Below are 15,453 nucleotides of genomic sequence, written 5' to 3'. Positions count from 1 at the left end.
CAAAAGCAATTGATCAATATTTGTAAAGTTCAGTACTTGGGGGGGGGGGGGGTTAACAAATTTTAAAAAATCTTGAAGAAGAGATTAGAGAGATAGTTGAAGGAGAAAGACAGCGGCGCGCCAAAGGGAAATAAGTTAGGACACTAAAACTAGAAAGGTAAGTGGTCGAATTTCCATATACAACATTCCAGAGCCAAATATACTTATGAATATACCCACTCAAATGCGATGCCCAAAGGGAAAGCGTTGTTGCCAAGGAGCAAGTCTGTGTCTTGTAAATAAGAACTTCACAAGTTATTGCTTGTGAAATTATTATTTAGTAACCGTAATCCGGCCCAGACCAACAAGGGAAAGGAAAGAGGGGGAAGGGCAAGGTGTCATTGCCCAGAATTTTGAAATTTCTAGAATTAAAAAAAAAAAAAAAAAATTATCCGATCCCTCAGAAATTAAGAATTCCGAGGACAGTATGGAAAACTAGAGTAAAATCGATAAGATAGAAATCCTAACTAGGGACTTGCCAAAATAATAATAATAATAATAATAATAATAATAATAATAATAAATTAATTAAAATTTTGTACTGGTAATTTATTTGCCAAATCTCACCAGTAGCTCCCACATTCGCAAGAACACCGCGTTTTGAGGTGTCGATTAATTTCAATAGCTATCGAATTTGAAAGTAAGAGAAAAATGAAAAATATCTGCAGGGGAGCGAGGGTTGACACCTGGGTACGAAAGTACCAGAGCTTACTGTATTTAATTTACGAAATTGTCTGACTTTATCCATTCCGTCGCCTCTACAACCAGGGTAACTTAGTCGGAACAGGTGACGGAAAAAAAAAATAATGTTGCAGGTTAACGTCAAAACAAATGCATATAATTCAACGGCACCACGTTTTTTAAGCAACTATTATACTTCCGTGATTAATTATAAAACATTTCGAATGGTTTGTTATATGATATTCACCCCACTAGACTTGGTTCTCAACGAATAGCTACGATTACTCCTGATCGCGAAACTGCGGAGTGCTAACATAGTCCGTTCACTAAACCACACCTGCATCCTTGTGAGAAATTATAATGTAAGGGTCAGTGCTCGAAATATTTTTCATTATACGTAAATACTCATTACTTTACCTCGTGGCAAATAAATACATTAAACACATACATTCAGGGATGTCCTATTATTCATTCTCGTTCATTTTAATCTCTCTCTATATATATACACCTCTTATTTATTTTCATAACACTCTGTAACGAAGATTCACTAGTGGACATCCTATACTTTAAATATATCAAAGACTGTTCAAAGCAGTCATATCATATAATTACGACATATACGCCACTACAAAATAATATACATATACGCCACATATACGCACACGGACCAATACACAGAAACATCACACGAACCCAGACCTTCTTCAATCAAAGCCAAACTATATACCACTTCACAGTTTAGAAATGCATATAGGTTCAAAGAACAGCAATATTATCAATGATAATATTAATTAAATACGTTTCTATTCTGATGGCAACAATGAGGTTTATTCTACAGCACGAATAAAAGAAAGAAGAAAAATTTAGCATCGTAATCTAAGAACGGAAAAAATAACATCATATATCCTAACTTCTGCTTAATGACGAACGCAAAGTTTATTTTTGTTAATATTTTAATTACTGGTACAGAGCGTTGTAATTTTGAGGAAAGCTCAATTTGTAAACAATTTACCTAACTGTTCATTTATATTCCAGAAATAATATTTACGCATAATTTATTTAGAAAAAAGGGTCATTTTCGAGTTGACCAAATCGTTATTGTTCCGACCAACAAACCACTAGTTGTTGAAAACAACGGAGATGGCGTTAGTAGTATCTAAATAACCTATACACGATCGAATGTGCCTTTGTACACCAAATCACTATATGATATTTCTATGGATTTCAAGTGAATTTTAATATTTTTTACGACGAACAAAGTATGAAAAATCATATAATAAATGATACACTGTCCCTACTTAAATGCGTCATACACTCACTCACACACTACTTCCACTGTCAGAATACTACATTACACACATATACATGCCACTACATTCCACATAAACTAAAACACAAAGATTAATACATGCTATTACACATGTTAACCAACACTACAACGCAGTTTAATCGTACATTAAACAATATCCAGTTTTTACCATGTTGGTAATCGGCTCCGTATCTTGGGAAGGGAGTGATTGAAATGAATCATGGCCCAAGTGACCCTGTTACAGATTAACTGATGATCCTTTACTTAACTATCTGAGTAAGGAACTGTGCAGCTATCAATGGAAAAGGGGACCCTCTTCCTGTAACGAAAAGAATCCCTAAGAATTTTGTTCAACCCATGTTTACTGGGACGACGTTCAAGTTAGGAGTAGATGGGAGCCCCTTAGTTTTTGTTTACACTGACATTGTAGAAATTACTCTAACAACTTTAAACCTGACCGTACCGCCATGTTAGTAATTATTAATAAAAATTCACACTACGTACACAACTGAAGCTATATGATGATAGGCCTATCGAACCTTAACAGGAAATCCGGGAGGGATAAAAAGGAGATTTAAATGTTTAGATCACTGAAACTTCATTTAAAACTGAGAATAACCACACGGCACTGCCAATCCTGTCCATCGCTATTTATATCTACAAACGGCGTCTTCAAAGCCAACTCCTATGTTTCACTGTTTTAACGAATTTACGGTTGAATTTTTTACTGTCTCGGGCTCAGTTCGGCTTCCAACATCTTAATTTCTAAGATGAAACTAATTTTACCTTATATTACTGCGTCTGTAGCGATACATCTCAATATATATATATCTTGTGTTGTGTCTTTGTTCAACGCCGGGTCTGGAATGAAGATTCTCGCGCTTTAATACCATAGTTCCGGAAATAGTTCCAATCACAGCAATGAATTTTGGCGGCGGAGAATATGAAACGAATAGGAAATGGTAAAATCTGGATCAAACTGGATTTCAGAGAGGATGGGCATCTGAAGAAGGACGAGGGAGGTCCAAAATATTCTGCCAGAATTTAGATTGGTAGATTCATCCAAGAATTCCTGCCCAATAGCGGGCCTAGTTTTTTTGTATAGCGTTAAGATGATGGTTTCAATTTTTCCCTATTTGAAATATCCATATGCTAACTATTATCATGAAATAACGTACGAATAAAGATATTATTTCATAAAATATAGTTGCTACTAAATTATCCCAAGTTTCCACATTAATTCTGAGTATAATTATAATCAATTGAATATCATATATAAATCGAAACATATTTTAGAAAAAAATAGCATGGTGCAGTATGTGATCAAATTAGTGGGCCCCTCCGAACGAAGATTACATTACATAGTTGTAATGGTACATTACAAACCTTCTGAATTGTACTCTCCCTTCTGAAATAAATATCAATGTGTGATTCGAAATGTGAGAATAACCGTGAAAGAGCATAATAGTAATGATAAAATACTAAATGTTTTAATCACATATAATCATAATATTGCACTTAATGCGTACAAGTGTTCATGTATATTTCCTTATATAGTATTCTGGATATATACAAAAAATATTCAGTATCCAAGTAACGTATTCGTATTTCTTTTGTATGGTGGTTGACATTTCATGCACTTCCTACATCATTGCATGTACTATATGCACCCGTTAGGAGAGAAGAGAAGTTTAGCCTCTCCATATTTAAGATTCACATCAACATTTGTTTCCTTCTCTGTATTATGTGTATTAAAATGTCTAATTGTCCGACCCTTCAGGGTAGTCTTTGAATTTTCTTCTTTTTATATATTAGGTTCCCGAACAGAGATTACCTTGACCAAGATTTGTAATATTTACTACTCTTCCAGGCCAGATCGCAATTTGAAGGTTACCAAGAGTAACTGTGTGTGATGCTCATTCAAGCTTCTCTTTCCAGGTACTGGGAGGGAAGTAGTAAAACGATTACAGCATCGTACGATCGACGGGAGAATACAAACCGAAGCAATCGTTAAATTACCATTATGTTAATTATAGTTATTATTATAATAATGAATTATTACAATAGTTAATTTTCCCCATTCCCTTGGAGGTAGAATTTCTGAAATTCATATAAGTAAAGAAGATGGTCGTAAAACCTCTGTGAACCAAATTTCATGCCTTGTAATAACATTTACTTTCCCTTCTGGATAAGAGTTAGGAAATTTGTGCCACTGATATATTCGTACCTTCGTTCATTAAACGCTTCGATATTCCAGGGTTCGTGATTCTGTGTAACGATTCCGAAAAAAAAAATATGATGATTAAATTAGCCCATTCCTTCATAATTGTTAACGAATCAGACGAGAAAATGGATGATGTTCCGAAATCCTATCGATTCATATATTTAATATATATAATTAGTAAACTATTTGAGAAAACAATAATAGAGTGTGGTAGTGATTGAAAAATTCAATATGTAAGTGAAGTTGTAAATGGGATATTGTTAGGCTTAACTTGTACAATGAACAATTACTAATTTATGAACTATAATTATAACTCAATCTTCTACCGTATCACGTATTTAATTACTGTCATGTAACAGCACAATATCGAGTCACAATTATTCCGACCTCTTATCATAAATTCCTCTACTTCGAACCTCATAACTTATTAGCCATTCCAATTTCAAGTATCTATAAACAACATGCTAACATAGAATACTTCTTTTTCTAAAGATCACATACTTGACGCTAAACTTAAGTTGTTCGTTACCAACCATTTCCATTCCCAACAGAAAGGATAAACAGGAAGATAATTTTAGAAAATAACAAATTACAATTTTGATTTTGGGAAGAAAAAATCACAAACTGCTTTAGAGAGATCGATAGCATTGATCGAATAGGTTAAATAAAAAATATCAAGTTGTGATTTACGCTGACATCAATGGACATTCGTTAATTTATGATGGCCTGCTTTCTTCAAAGAATTAAAAAATATGAAGTAAGAAAGACACCGTATAAGACAATGCTAAACTACCGTAGCAAAAGAAAATAATGTGAGCACCGGAAAGAAACATAATAACAGTAAGCATAAAAGGGTGCCCACAGGGTTCGAAATGGGGCTCGCTAATGTAAGATTTAATAATAAAGCTATGTTTGAAATATATAGGTTTTATACAAGAAACCCTTGATATTGTGGGATACATTGATGATACAGCAGTTGTTTTTTAGCAACATCCAGAAACGAAGTAGAGAAAGAAGGACAAACAGTAGTAATAGAATTTTTTAAAAAAGGTGATGCATGGAAGATAAAATCATTAGCCAACAAAACGAAATACACGGTCTTTGTAAACGATTTGAAAACAAGTCTAATTATAAAAATCAAAGAAACAACTTAAAAGTGTAAACAAATTTAAGTATCTTAGAGTCTGGGTTGATAAAGAACTATGGAAAGAAACAAAAGAGATTAGTAATAAATTGTTTAACAATCGCCACAAAGGATTTTAGATTGGACAAAAAGTTTTTAAATTATATAACAGAAGAATTTTAATGGCAGTCTTACAGAATTATGCAGGTACATGGGGATAGAATATTCATGAATATTGAAAATGAAGTTTTACGTCCCACAGTTATGCCGGTTAGGCTAAAGGAGACGGTGATTATGAGAAATGAATGAAATGGTGGAATGAAGAAAGGGGAGGAAACGGGAGAACCCCGAGAAAACCCACGCACACAGCGTTTGTCCTCCACAAAGTTCACTTGGCGCGGGCATTCATGAATATTGAGTTAAAAGAAACGGTAACAACGGTGGAAGAACTAATTTTAATAAGAACAAATTATATAATAAAAACTATCTCTGACGAAGCACTACAATTACTTGCGTATGGAGAACCAATACGTCTTCAGATACTTAGAAAATGTATCAAAATCTGGATTAAAACTAACAAAAGAAGTAAAGTAGTAGAAATAACAGAGGAAATGCCTGAAACGGACAACCTTGAAAAAATTGTAAGAACAAAATAGGAAAATGAGTGGATAAATTCTCACAAAGGCAGTAGGACCAGAAGTATTATACCCAATTTAAGTATAGAACTGATAGAATATGTATGGGAACATAGACCATTTAAAACTCACTTGGAAAAGATGAATATAATCAATGATGATAGATGCTTCTGCGGAGAGCCACACTCCGCGCAGCATGTTTTCTGGGATTGGTTAAAGGATGACCAATTTCGAATCCGGTAAGTAAAATCGGAAAAATTCCGGATTTCGGAAAAAGTAGGAATTTTCTAAATTCTGGAATTGTTCCGAAATCCGGAAAGTGAAATTTCCGATTCCGAAAAATTTGGCATGTACATATAACAAACAATAAAATAAAAGACATAAAAAATAAACTCAGACAGAATGAAATTAAAACTAAAAAAGCATGGAAAATTTAATTTCGTAGCCAGACATATCCTAAAATAAGTTACGGAAAGAAAGAAAAAAGGAAGAAAAAGAGGAAGCCAGCATTAGACTTACACTCAATGACTGAACAGCGTAAATAGAAGATATGTGATAAGAAACAATCCTAGCTCTAAAGAATTCCAAGAGCATAGAACTTCACGTCTTAGTGTGTTTTGTGTTAGTGTAATGTGACGTAGTGCTCTTTTTTGTAGTATTTTCGTAGTTTTAAAATACTGACAAGGGCAAAGGACACAAACGTAGGAAAAACGTAAAAAATAGAAATTCGGAATCATCAGTTTCCTAACAAAGTCAAAGAAGAACGTATTTCAGCAATATTTTTGGTGGTAAAGGAAGGTAAAAGGAAAAAGAATATAAAACAATAATCACAATGAGAAAATCAAACATAAATTGAAACAAAGTAAGTGAATTTAGAAACCAAAAATAACCTGATTCAACGTTTTATTAATATACCTTTTTCTCTTTTCAGCTTTCGTATCGTTCAGGATTCTTTTCTGTTCTCGTCTATTCTTCATTTGTAAAGTTGTGTGTTGTGTATAATAAATAAAGAAAGAAAGAAAAAGAAGGAAAAGTAAAAAGTAAAAAAAAAAAAAAACTGCAAGGCTTAAATAATTAGATACCATGCTAAAAAAAATAGAGCCTCACCTCGACCTGCCGAGGATTAAAACCAAGAGAGGAGAGAGATAAAGAACGAAAAAGAGAGTAATAAAGAGACCAAAAGGCAGAGGTAAATTGCGTGTGCGATAAATAAGACCGTAAGAAATTGACCAAGGCTGGGCAAAGTAGAGACCATTAAGAAAAAATATCCTTTGGGGGTGGAATTACCAAAATTCATGTAGGTAAATGTGGTGTTCGTTTATTGTGTACCAAAAACCTCCACGTACCAAGTTCCTTACTAAAATGACCACCAGTTTTTTAAGGGTCTCCGCTCCGTCTGTCATAGTGAATTCTTACAAGTGTATGAAATTTAATTCTCCGAAAGTATGCCCTCGGAAATTAAAGTTCGTTCTATGTCCAACGGTTCGAAAGAAACTCGTAATAATAGTAAAATTTTTCACGTAATAATTTTTTGTGCAAATTCGCTCGCTGTTTTTGTTATTAGTCAGTACCATGGATCACAGCGTGATTATAGGTAACTTTAATTCTTTTATGATTCCATTAAAGATATTGAAATTTCATTGAAATCAGTGCAGTAGTTTTTGAACCATTGACGTGTAAACCTTACAAGTTTACAATTAGAAATTTATTGGACTGACTATAAAATAAAAAGAAATGAATAACTGAATTAAATGCTGTAGTAGTGTTTGTCTTGTTGTTTGCGTATTGAATCATCATTAAAGATATCTTAACCTATTTTTCAAGAAATTAGTGATTAATGTGTGAATTTTCTTGTATATACTACGTTAGTTCATGTATACGAAGCATGCGTAGTCCAGTGGTCATGATTCTTACTTCATAGTCAGGCGGTCCCGAATTCAATTTCACGACTTACCATTCTGATTGATTTTTTTGTTACAGGGTTTCACTTCAGTTCTGCGAGATGAATGTCTGAATGACATCTTTCAATATTTCCTTGAACCGATTTTATTCGATTTTTCCCCACTGTTATGTTTGATGAGAATGATTCTGCTCTATTATAAAAATTATGCAGTATTGTATAATATATCGAAACTATCCATCTATAACAGGATAGAACAGGTGTATTATGAAACAGGGTAGTTCTATTATAGAAGTTGTTAATAAAACGAATTTCTTAAATGTAAGTAATCATATTTTGTATTTTCAGCTTAAAATTAAGGATGTTCATATCCGGTATGAAGACGATGTAACTGTGGCTGGGCAGCCATTCGCATTGGGGATAACTGTAGATTCTCTCACAGCTCAGAGCTGTGATGACAACTGGATGCCCAAATTTATGTCCTGGGAGAGTGGGGGGACTATGTACAAATTAATGGAACTTCAAGCCTTGGCTTTTTATTGGGATATGAAAGCAGACTTATTCGGTGACTTACCTTTAGGAGAGTTAGCGGTAAGTAAATATCTTAAATATATATAAAAAATTAACGATATTTAAAAATTAAATCGTGAAGAAGTAACTTTGTGTCATTTCAGAGACTTTACTCATCTCTCTTCTTCTAGGAAAACAGTATGACGAAACTTTCAGTTTCGACGTATATTAGACTGAATTGTGAGCCTATTAAGCATATAATAAAAGTATCGACATGTTTACCGAAAGTAAAACAAAAATTAGAATGTTTTCCTTATTAAAGGACATAGATAATTTTAGTTGCACATGTTAGTACTATAACTTTTCTCTGTATAAAGGTAATACTCAACATTAATCACCAACGATGTATTTGCGTCATCGTTGAATCGAAATCTCGATTTTTAACCCCTTCCCTGTGTTCGATGTATTATTACAGCCACGGTCAATCTAGCACTTACAGTATATTTTCCCGAGTGAAACCCTTTTGGTAGTGTGTAATTTTTTGAGAACCTCTGCGCATAGCTTACAACATCAATTTTGTGTATATATTGCTTGCTATACCTTCAAGGAACACTTAGTATTGTATTTACTATTATTGTTAAATATCATCATCATCACTATCACAATCATTATCATCATTCCTATCATCATCACTTCAATGTTGCTTATTTCTTTCGTATTTATTACTGAATGGAGAACTCTGAGCAGCAACTTGGTTAGGTTAGGTTACAGAGTAATATACTTGTTCTTAATTCCAAATCTACTTCATTTTATCTGAATGCATTGAGCCCATGACAACCATCCTCTCCACAACATCAAATTTACATCAACAGACAGTTCTCTTTCCGGTATATACAGAGATTTACAAGGGCGTCTAGTACAGACTTTATTTTCCACAATTTTCGATTGAAATCGGTGCATGTTTTGAATTATCATCAAAATGCAAGTATTTATTGAGCAAAACAAGTCTGTTGTATAGCATAATTTGTCCAAAAGCTGATGTCTCCAATATCATCTTTTTGCTGTAATGCATAGGGAGTTCGGGTTTCCACACAAGTCCCTGAAGATTTGGAATTGCCAAGAACAACCACATTTCATTTGTGTATGTATCGCTTCTCGCAAAGTCGCCTTCTCTTCTTCAGGAGGCCTTTTTTTTTTTGGCGACATCGTTTGACTTGCAAATCTATTGATTTCATGCATGATCAACTGCACAAGATCATCTGAGAAATGTAACTTCAACAATTCCAGAGCATTATCCTTATCATCCACATCCAGTTGCAAACTGCTATTGATACAAGACAATTCTGGTAACACGCACGTATGTAGTCTTGTCCACAAGGTACCAGCAACATCTTCCATTTCACTCGCATTATCTTAATCAGAATCAGAGAAATCAGAAATATTGGATAAAGAAACCTCAGAATCATTATCACTGGAACTAAGCAGGTGTTCAATGATGTCGTCGTCTTCAACAACACGTTTCTTACTTAGCATTATATTCTGAAAATTATATACATCAAAACACAGGGCTTCTCACTGCTTTAAAAACGAATAGCGACAGAAACAGAATAAACACAGATGCATTCACACTTTAAATAGGCATTCATAAAAAAATGCTTCTTCTTCTTCTTCTTGTTTTGATAGCCCAGACAGAAAATACAGGTGGTTAACGGGCGCCTGTGAAACATGCATAAACAGGTGTATTTTTACAGGCGTCTGTACATGCACCTGAAAATGGAACACGTTTAAACGCGTACGACAGGTATCGATTTTTTTTTCACGATCATTGCATGTTCATTTCACGGAAACAGGTAGTTTTCATGTTGATAGCGTTGCAACCTTGCAACTTGAAAAATGCGTGTAAACAACATGTAGAGAGTGGAAAGACATGTACGTAACCGGCATATTCCATGTTGTTGACATTTACGTTACCTCATGAGGATCTGACGACAGCTGCTTTTCATTTGATAAGAATGTAATTAACATGTTAAATACATGTGAAATACAGGTGTTAGCGAATTAGTGGGCGTGTTAGCGGAATATACATGTAAAGTACATCGCATTAAGTACTATATATGTGTCAGAACCTTGCATATGTGCATGACAAACTGGAGACTTGGTGCCTGAATATTACATATTTCCTACACCTGTAGCATTAATGATTCACTCCAATCAACCTTGTTCATTGCATGTACCTGTTTAACCCATTTATTGGCAATCATGATCATTACATTTTCCGTTTACCTGTACATTGCATATAGGCGGGTTCACACTTCGCATTTACACGGAGATAATACAGGCAATGTATTCAGTTGTAATCCCATAAATTATACATGTGTCAGGACCTTGCATAGCGAATGTCGAACTGGAGATTTGTGCCTGAATATTGCATGTCTCCTATGCCTATAATGTGAATGTTTTGCTCCAATCCACCTTGTTCACCACACGTATCTGTTTAATCCATTTATTGGCAATCATGATTATTGCATGTTCCCGTTCACCTGTACGTTGCCTTTACACTGCACGTACGGGAGTTACACACTCCGCATGTACACGAAAATGATAAATGTAAAATAACATATTCTACATCATGCGTTTTCCATGCTATACGCTAATACATGATATTGACATGTAATACGAATGTCACACATGTATATTACACGTTGATAAACAGGCACCTTCCTTGTACTTTTCATTCTTACTGTATTGTGAATGTTATCAACAATCCATTCAGAGTACTTTACATGCACATATTCCCTCCATTTACTTGCATGTGAGTGACTACATGTACATTGCATGTTCTCATTTTAATGTACAGGCTCTGTACAGCGCGTGTTTCCGTGCAAAATTTCCAACAGAAGTTTAATACTTTTTCGACATGCATATCACCTGAAGACAATGTGCCTGTAATATTTTCTTTACATGTGTTTTCGCCGAAACAGGCGCCTGTCAAAATCGGACAGGCTTTTACAGGCAGTTCCATGTACAAAACATTGCATGTTTCCTCAAAAATTTTCATAATAGAGAACTTCATGTAGCAAAAAGCCTTCAAACACTTCATGAACACTGATACTGATGAGATATTTAAGAAACACGTATTATTTCGATCAACATAGGCAATTTCACTACCACAGACAGAAAATGCAGGTGGTTTACAGGCGCCTGTGAAACATGCATAGACAGGCATATTTTTACAGGCGCCTGTACATGCGCCTGAAAATGGAACACTTTTAAACGCATGAGACAGGTATTGATTGTTTTCAAGATCATTGCATCTTCATTTCACGGAAACAGGTAGTTTTCATGTTGATAGGGTTGCAACCTTGCAACGTGAAAAATTCGTATAAACAACATGTAGAGAGCGGAAAGACATGTACGCAACCGACATATTTCATGTAGTTGACATATACGTTATCTCATGAGGATCTGACGACAGCTGCTTTTCATTTGATAAAAATGTAGTTGACATGTTAAATACATGTGAAATACAGGCGAATTAGTGAGCGTGTTAGCGGAATATACATGTAAAGTACATGGCATTAAATGTACATAAAATTTGCGTGTCACAGGTGTACACGCATAAGACATGTATGTTCCATGTATATATACGGCAGAAGAGAGATACATGTAGGTAACATGTACATGGGAGCCACATGTAACATGCAGCTTGCCTGTTCATGAGTTGGATATGTGCCAAATTCAGTTTTCTCTACTACTATTGACGAGGGGGTATTTCGATTGATGCCATATACATGTGTCTTGTCCATAAATCGGGTAAAATTTGGGAAAATTTGCCGTAGTCATCCTAGGCCATATATTTGCCAAATTTCTTTGACGTACTGTGTGTATGTATGAAGATACAGGTTTCCTAACCAGAAACGTTGTATAAAATATGACTGACTTTTGAGATAGTCGGGAAGAGAGTGAGAGAGAGGGAGTATGTTTTCATATACACATGTTGGACCTCTTATCTTAATACACCCTTGTAACTTTTAAACTAATAGACAAAAAAATCTGAAATTCAAGTACCATGCGAATATCGGCAGGGGAACATTCTTTGACATACTCTGCGATACCAGAAGTAAACAGTGTTGACAGTTCATCATAAAGTTATATTTTTTCAAATGGCACTACGTCAGGTTATTGCATATTTCAAATCTACATGTAGCAATATCAGATTTGATTTTCAGTGCTACAAACTAAGGACGCTACAGTATCGTAAACATCCGAATTCGGGTGGCCTCTTTAGCAGTAACAATGCAGGCGAGATGAACAGGACAATGCACATCCGAAGTACTTTACTGTCTAATACTGTGACAAGGATATGAAGGATTTCGAATATATAGAAACGGATTCAAGGGATTGGAAATTTGACTTTTGTTTTTTCAAAGGCCTTTATTTCGAAAAACTGCTTAAATAAATATTCCATCCAATTGCATGAATTACTTTCAATAGATGAGAAGATCATAGTGCCGTTTACAGCTGCTTGATATCCCAAACCGTTCTAGAGGTATAGTAAGTACGTGTAAAATTTTGCAACATTGCTAAAATTATGTAACTGCGTTAGCTATTTTAATTAGACCTACTAAAAAGTATTGTTATAATGTCATAGAAGCAATGTCATCTTGTATTGTTGTAGTGTCATAATAGGCCATTTTAAGCAATATATCAAATTGCTGTAAATAGCATTGTGATGTTTATGTCTATTGAAAACCGTCTACGTAGTTGGATGTGATAGTTATTTGAATACTTTTTCGAAATAAAATTCTTTGAAAAAAATCATATTTTCAATTCCTTATAACTTCGTTTCTAATTGTTCGAAATACGTCATATGATGACCGTAGTATTCGACATTAAGGTACTTTGGATGTGCCTTACCCCGTCAGTATCACTTGCATAGTTGCTGTTGTAGAAATCTGAAACCTCCAAAGTTTGACTGTATTTCTATATTTGTAATACTGTTGCGACTTTAGTTTGCTACACTGCATAATAAGTCTGGGGTTATATGTTTTCGTTTTACATGTAGATTTCAAATTTGTACTAAGCTGATGTAGTGCCATGGAGGTGCTACTAGTACTGTTGAGGAGTACGTCAAACACTGCTCCCCGCTGTCGATATGTGCATCAATTAATTTTAAAGTTACAAGGGCATATCAAGATAAATGGATCTACTTAGTACACACATGCGTATATATAGATTAGGTCGTAACCTTATAGGTAAGAAGGGTTGCATAACCCGGACTTAACGTTGTAATTAAATACATATAAATACCCGTCAAATTACAAGAATTTTTCTTTCTTGCAACATACGGTGTTGCAAAGAGTTTAAAAGGGTTAATTGCTTAAGAGGGTTAATTTATCAATATTTTGTTCTAGTTGTCTACCAGCCTAAAATTCTGACCCATTTCTAGTATTCGTTTTTACATTGTCTGCATTTTTGATCTCGTGTAAAAAGTCAATCAGTGATTTTCTAAGGAAATTATATTTCTACTGTTACTGTGTGTACAGATATAAGAAAAATTATTTATTTATGTAAAAATCATTATTATTATTATTATTATTATTATTATTATTATTATTATTATTATTATTATTATTATTATTATTATTATTATTATTATTATTATTATTATTATTACTACTACTACTACTAGTAGTAGCAGTAGTAGTAGTATCATCATCATCATCATCACCACCACCACCACCACCACCACCACCACTGCTGCTGCTGCTGCTGCTGCTGCTGAAATGCCACTTCTTTTGCACCGGAAGAATGTGTTTATGGAAAATACAGGGTGGCCTAAAAGTAGGCATACAATACCGTACTGATCAGCTCATCGCATTTTATATAATTTCTTATTGTTATCCATCAGGTAGACTTAATTTCTTTATTATTTGCTCTTAATGTGTTTTTACTTAAATCTTAAACTCGGAAGAGCTGAAGCAAATAAACTCATAAACTAGAATGTTATATTTGATCAGCGCAGAGGTGTATACCTACTTTTGGGCCACCCTGTATTTGAATCTTTTCTCCTCTTCATGGTACACATTTCAGTGAAAGTGTAATGATAAAATTCCGTAAGATAATTTATTTTTGCTACAGAAATTTGAACCTCCCTATCTACTTACGATATGGATGACATCTTGAGGTAGATACTGTGTTCCAGAATTCATTCCAATCCAAACGAGTCAGCCGTTTTCCCGTGATGCAATTGCAATAACATACGTGTATAACGTCGATTTTGACATTTTATTTTTCACATCTTCTGACCCTCGTGCCAATGGACCTGAACTTGAGCAACTCAGGAATGCCACTTTCAGGGATCATGGCGAGTCACTTTTTTTTTTTTTTTAATTATATAATAAAAGTTACTTTTTTCAAGTTGGCCACTAAAAGTTACTTTTTGGGGGATAAACTGATTTTTTCGTATTGAAACTGGCCATGTGGAGTCATTTTACCTAGGAAGAACCACAGAAAAACAACTTGTGAAAAACAAATCTAGCAATGGACAATGCAAACCTTTCCAGAGAGAAACTCTTGATGTTAGATAGTGATGGACCAAATGCCAATAAAAAGGTTCACAGAATGATAAATGGGGACATGAAAACATTTAGGAAAAGGGTTTTGCTTGATATAGGAACATGTAACATATACAAAGTTCGTAACGCGTTCCAAAAACGACTCCAAGAATTTGGAGTTGAAATGAGTGATTTTGTCATCGATGTGTACTATTTTTTCGAGGGTTGGCCATGAAGGTGGAAAGATTTCACTAAGATTGTCAGTAAGTTAGGATTGCCTAAACATAGATTTATCAAACATGTAAGTTCAAGGTGGCTTACACTTGAAAAATCATGTGAAAAATTCTTGAACTCCTCAGTGCTCTGCAAGAGTACTTCCTCATGTTTCTTCCTCTAAGGAAATCAAACCTCATGGCTACTGGAAAATACAAGTTAGTTCCTAAAATTTTGAAAGAGACATCAACGAAAGTGTAGT

General features: G+C 34.4%; 1 protein-coding gene across 6 annotated transcripts in view; it reads left to right on the top strand.

Annotated features, from left to right (window-relative positions):
• Positions 1 to 15,453, top strand: part of Vps13D (vacuolar protein sorting 13D) — a 571,041-nt gene that overhangs the window by 51,237 nt on the left and 504,351 nt on the right. For all 6 annotated transcript variants that reach the window (XM_081740126.1, XM_081740128.1, XM_081740131.1 and 3 more), the window contains exon 5: positions 8,260 to 8,502. In XM_081740126.1, the coding sequence (XP_081596252.1) occupies positions 8,260 to 8,502 (243 nt within the window). The remainder of the gene's footprint in view (positions 1 to 8,259; positions 8,503 to 15,453) is intronic.

The sequence above is a fragment of the Thermobia domestica genome, chromosome 15 (genome assembly GCF_964235325.1).
Source record: "Thermobia domestica chromosome 15, izTheDome1.hap1.1, whole genome shotgun sequence".
Taxonomy (NCBI): Eukaryota; Metazoa; Arthropoda; class Insecta; order Zygentoma; family Lepismatidae; genus Thermobia; species Thermobia domestica.
The sequence above is the reverse complement of the archived record's forward strand: the minus strand, read 5'-3'. Positions and strand labels throughout refer to the sequence as shown.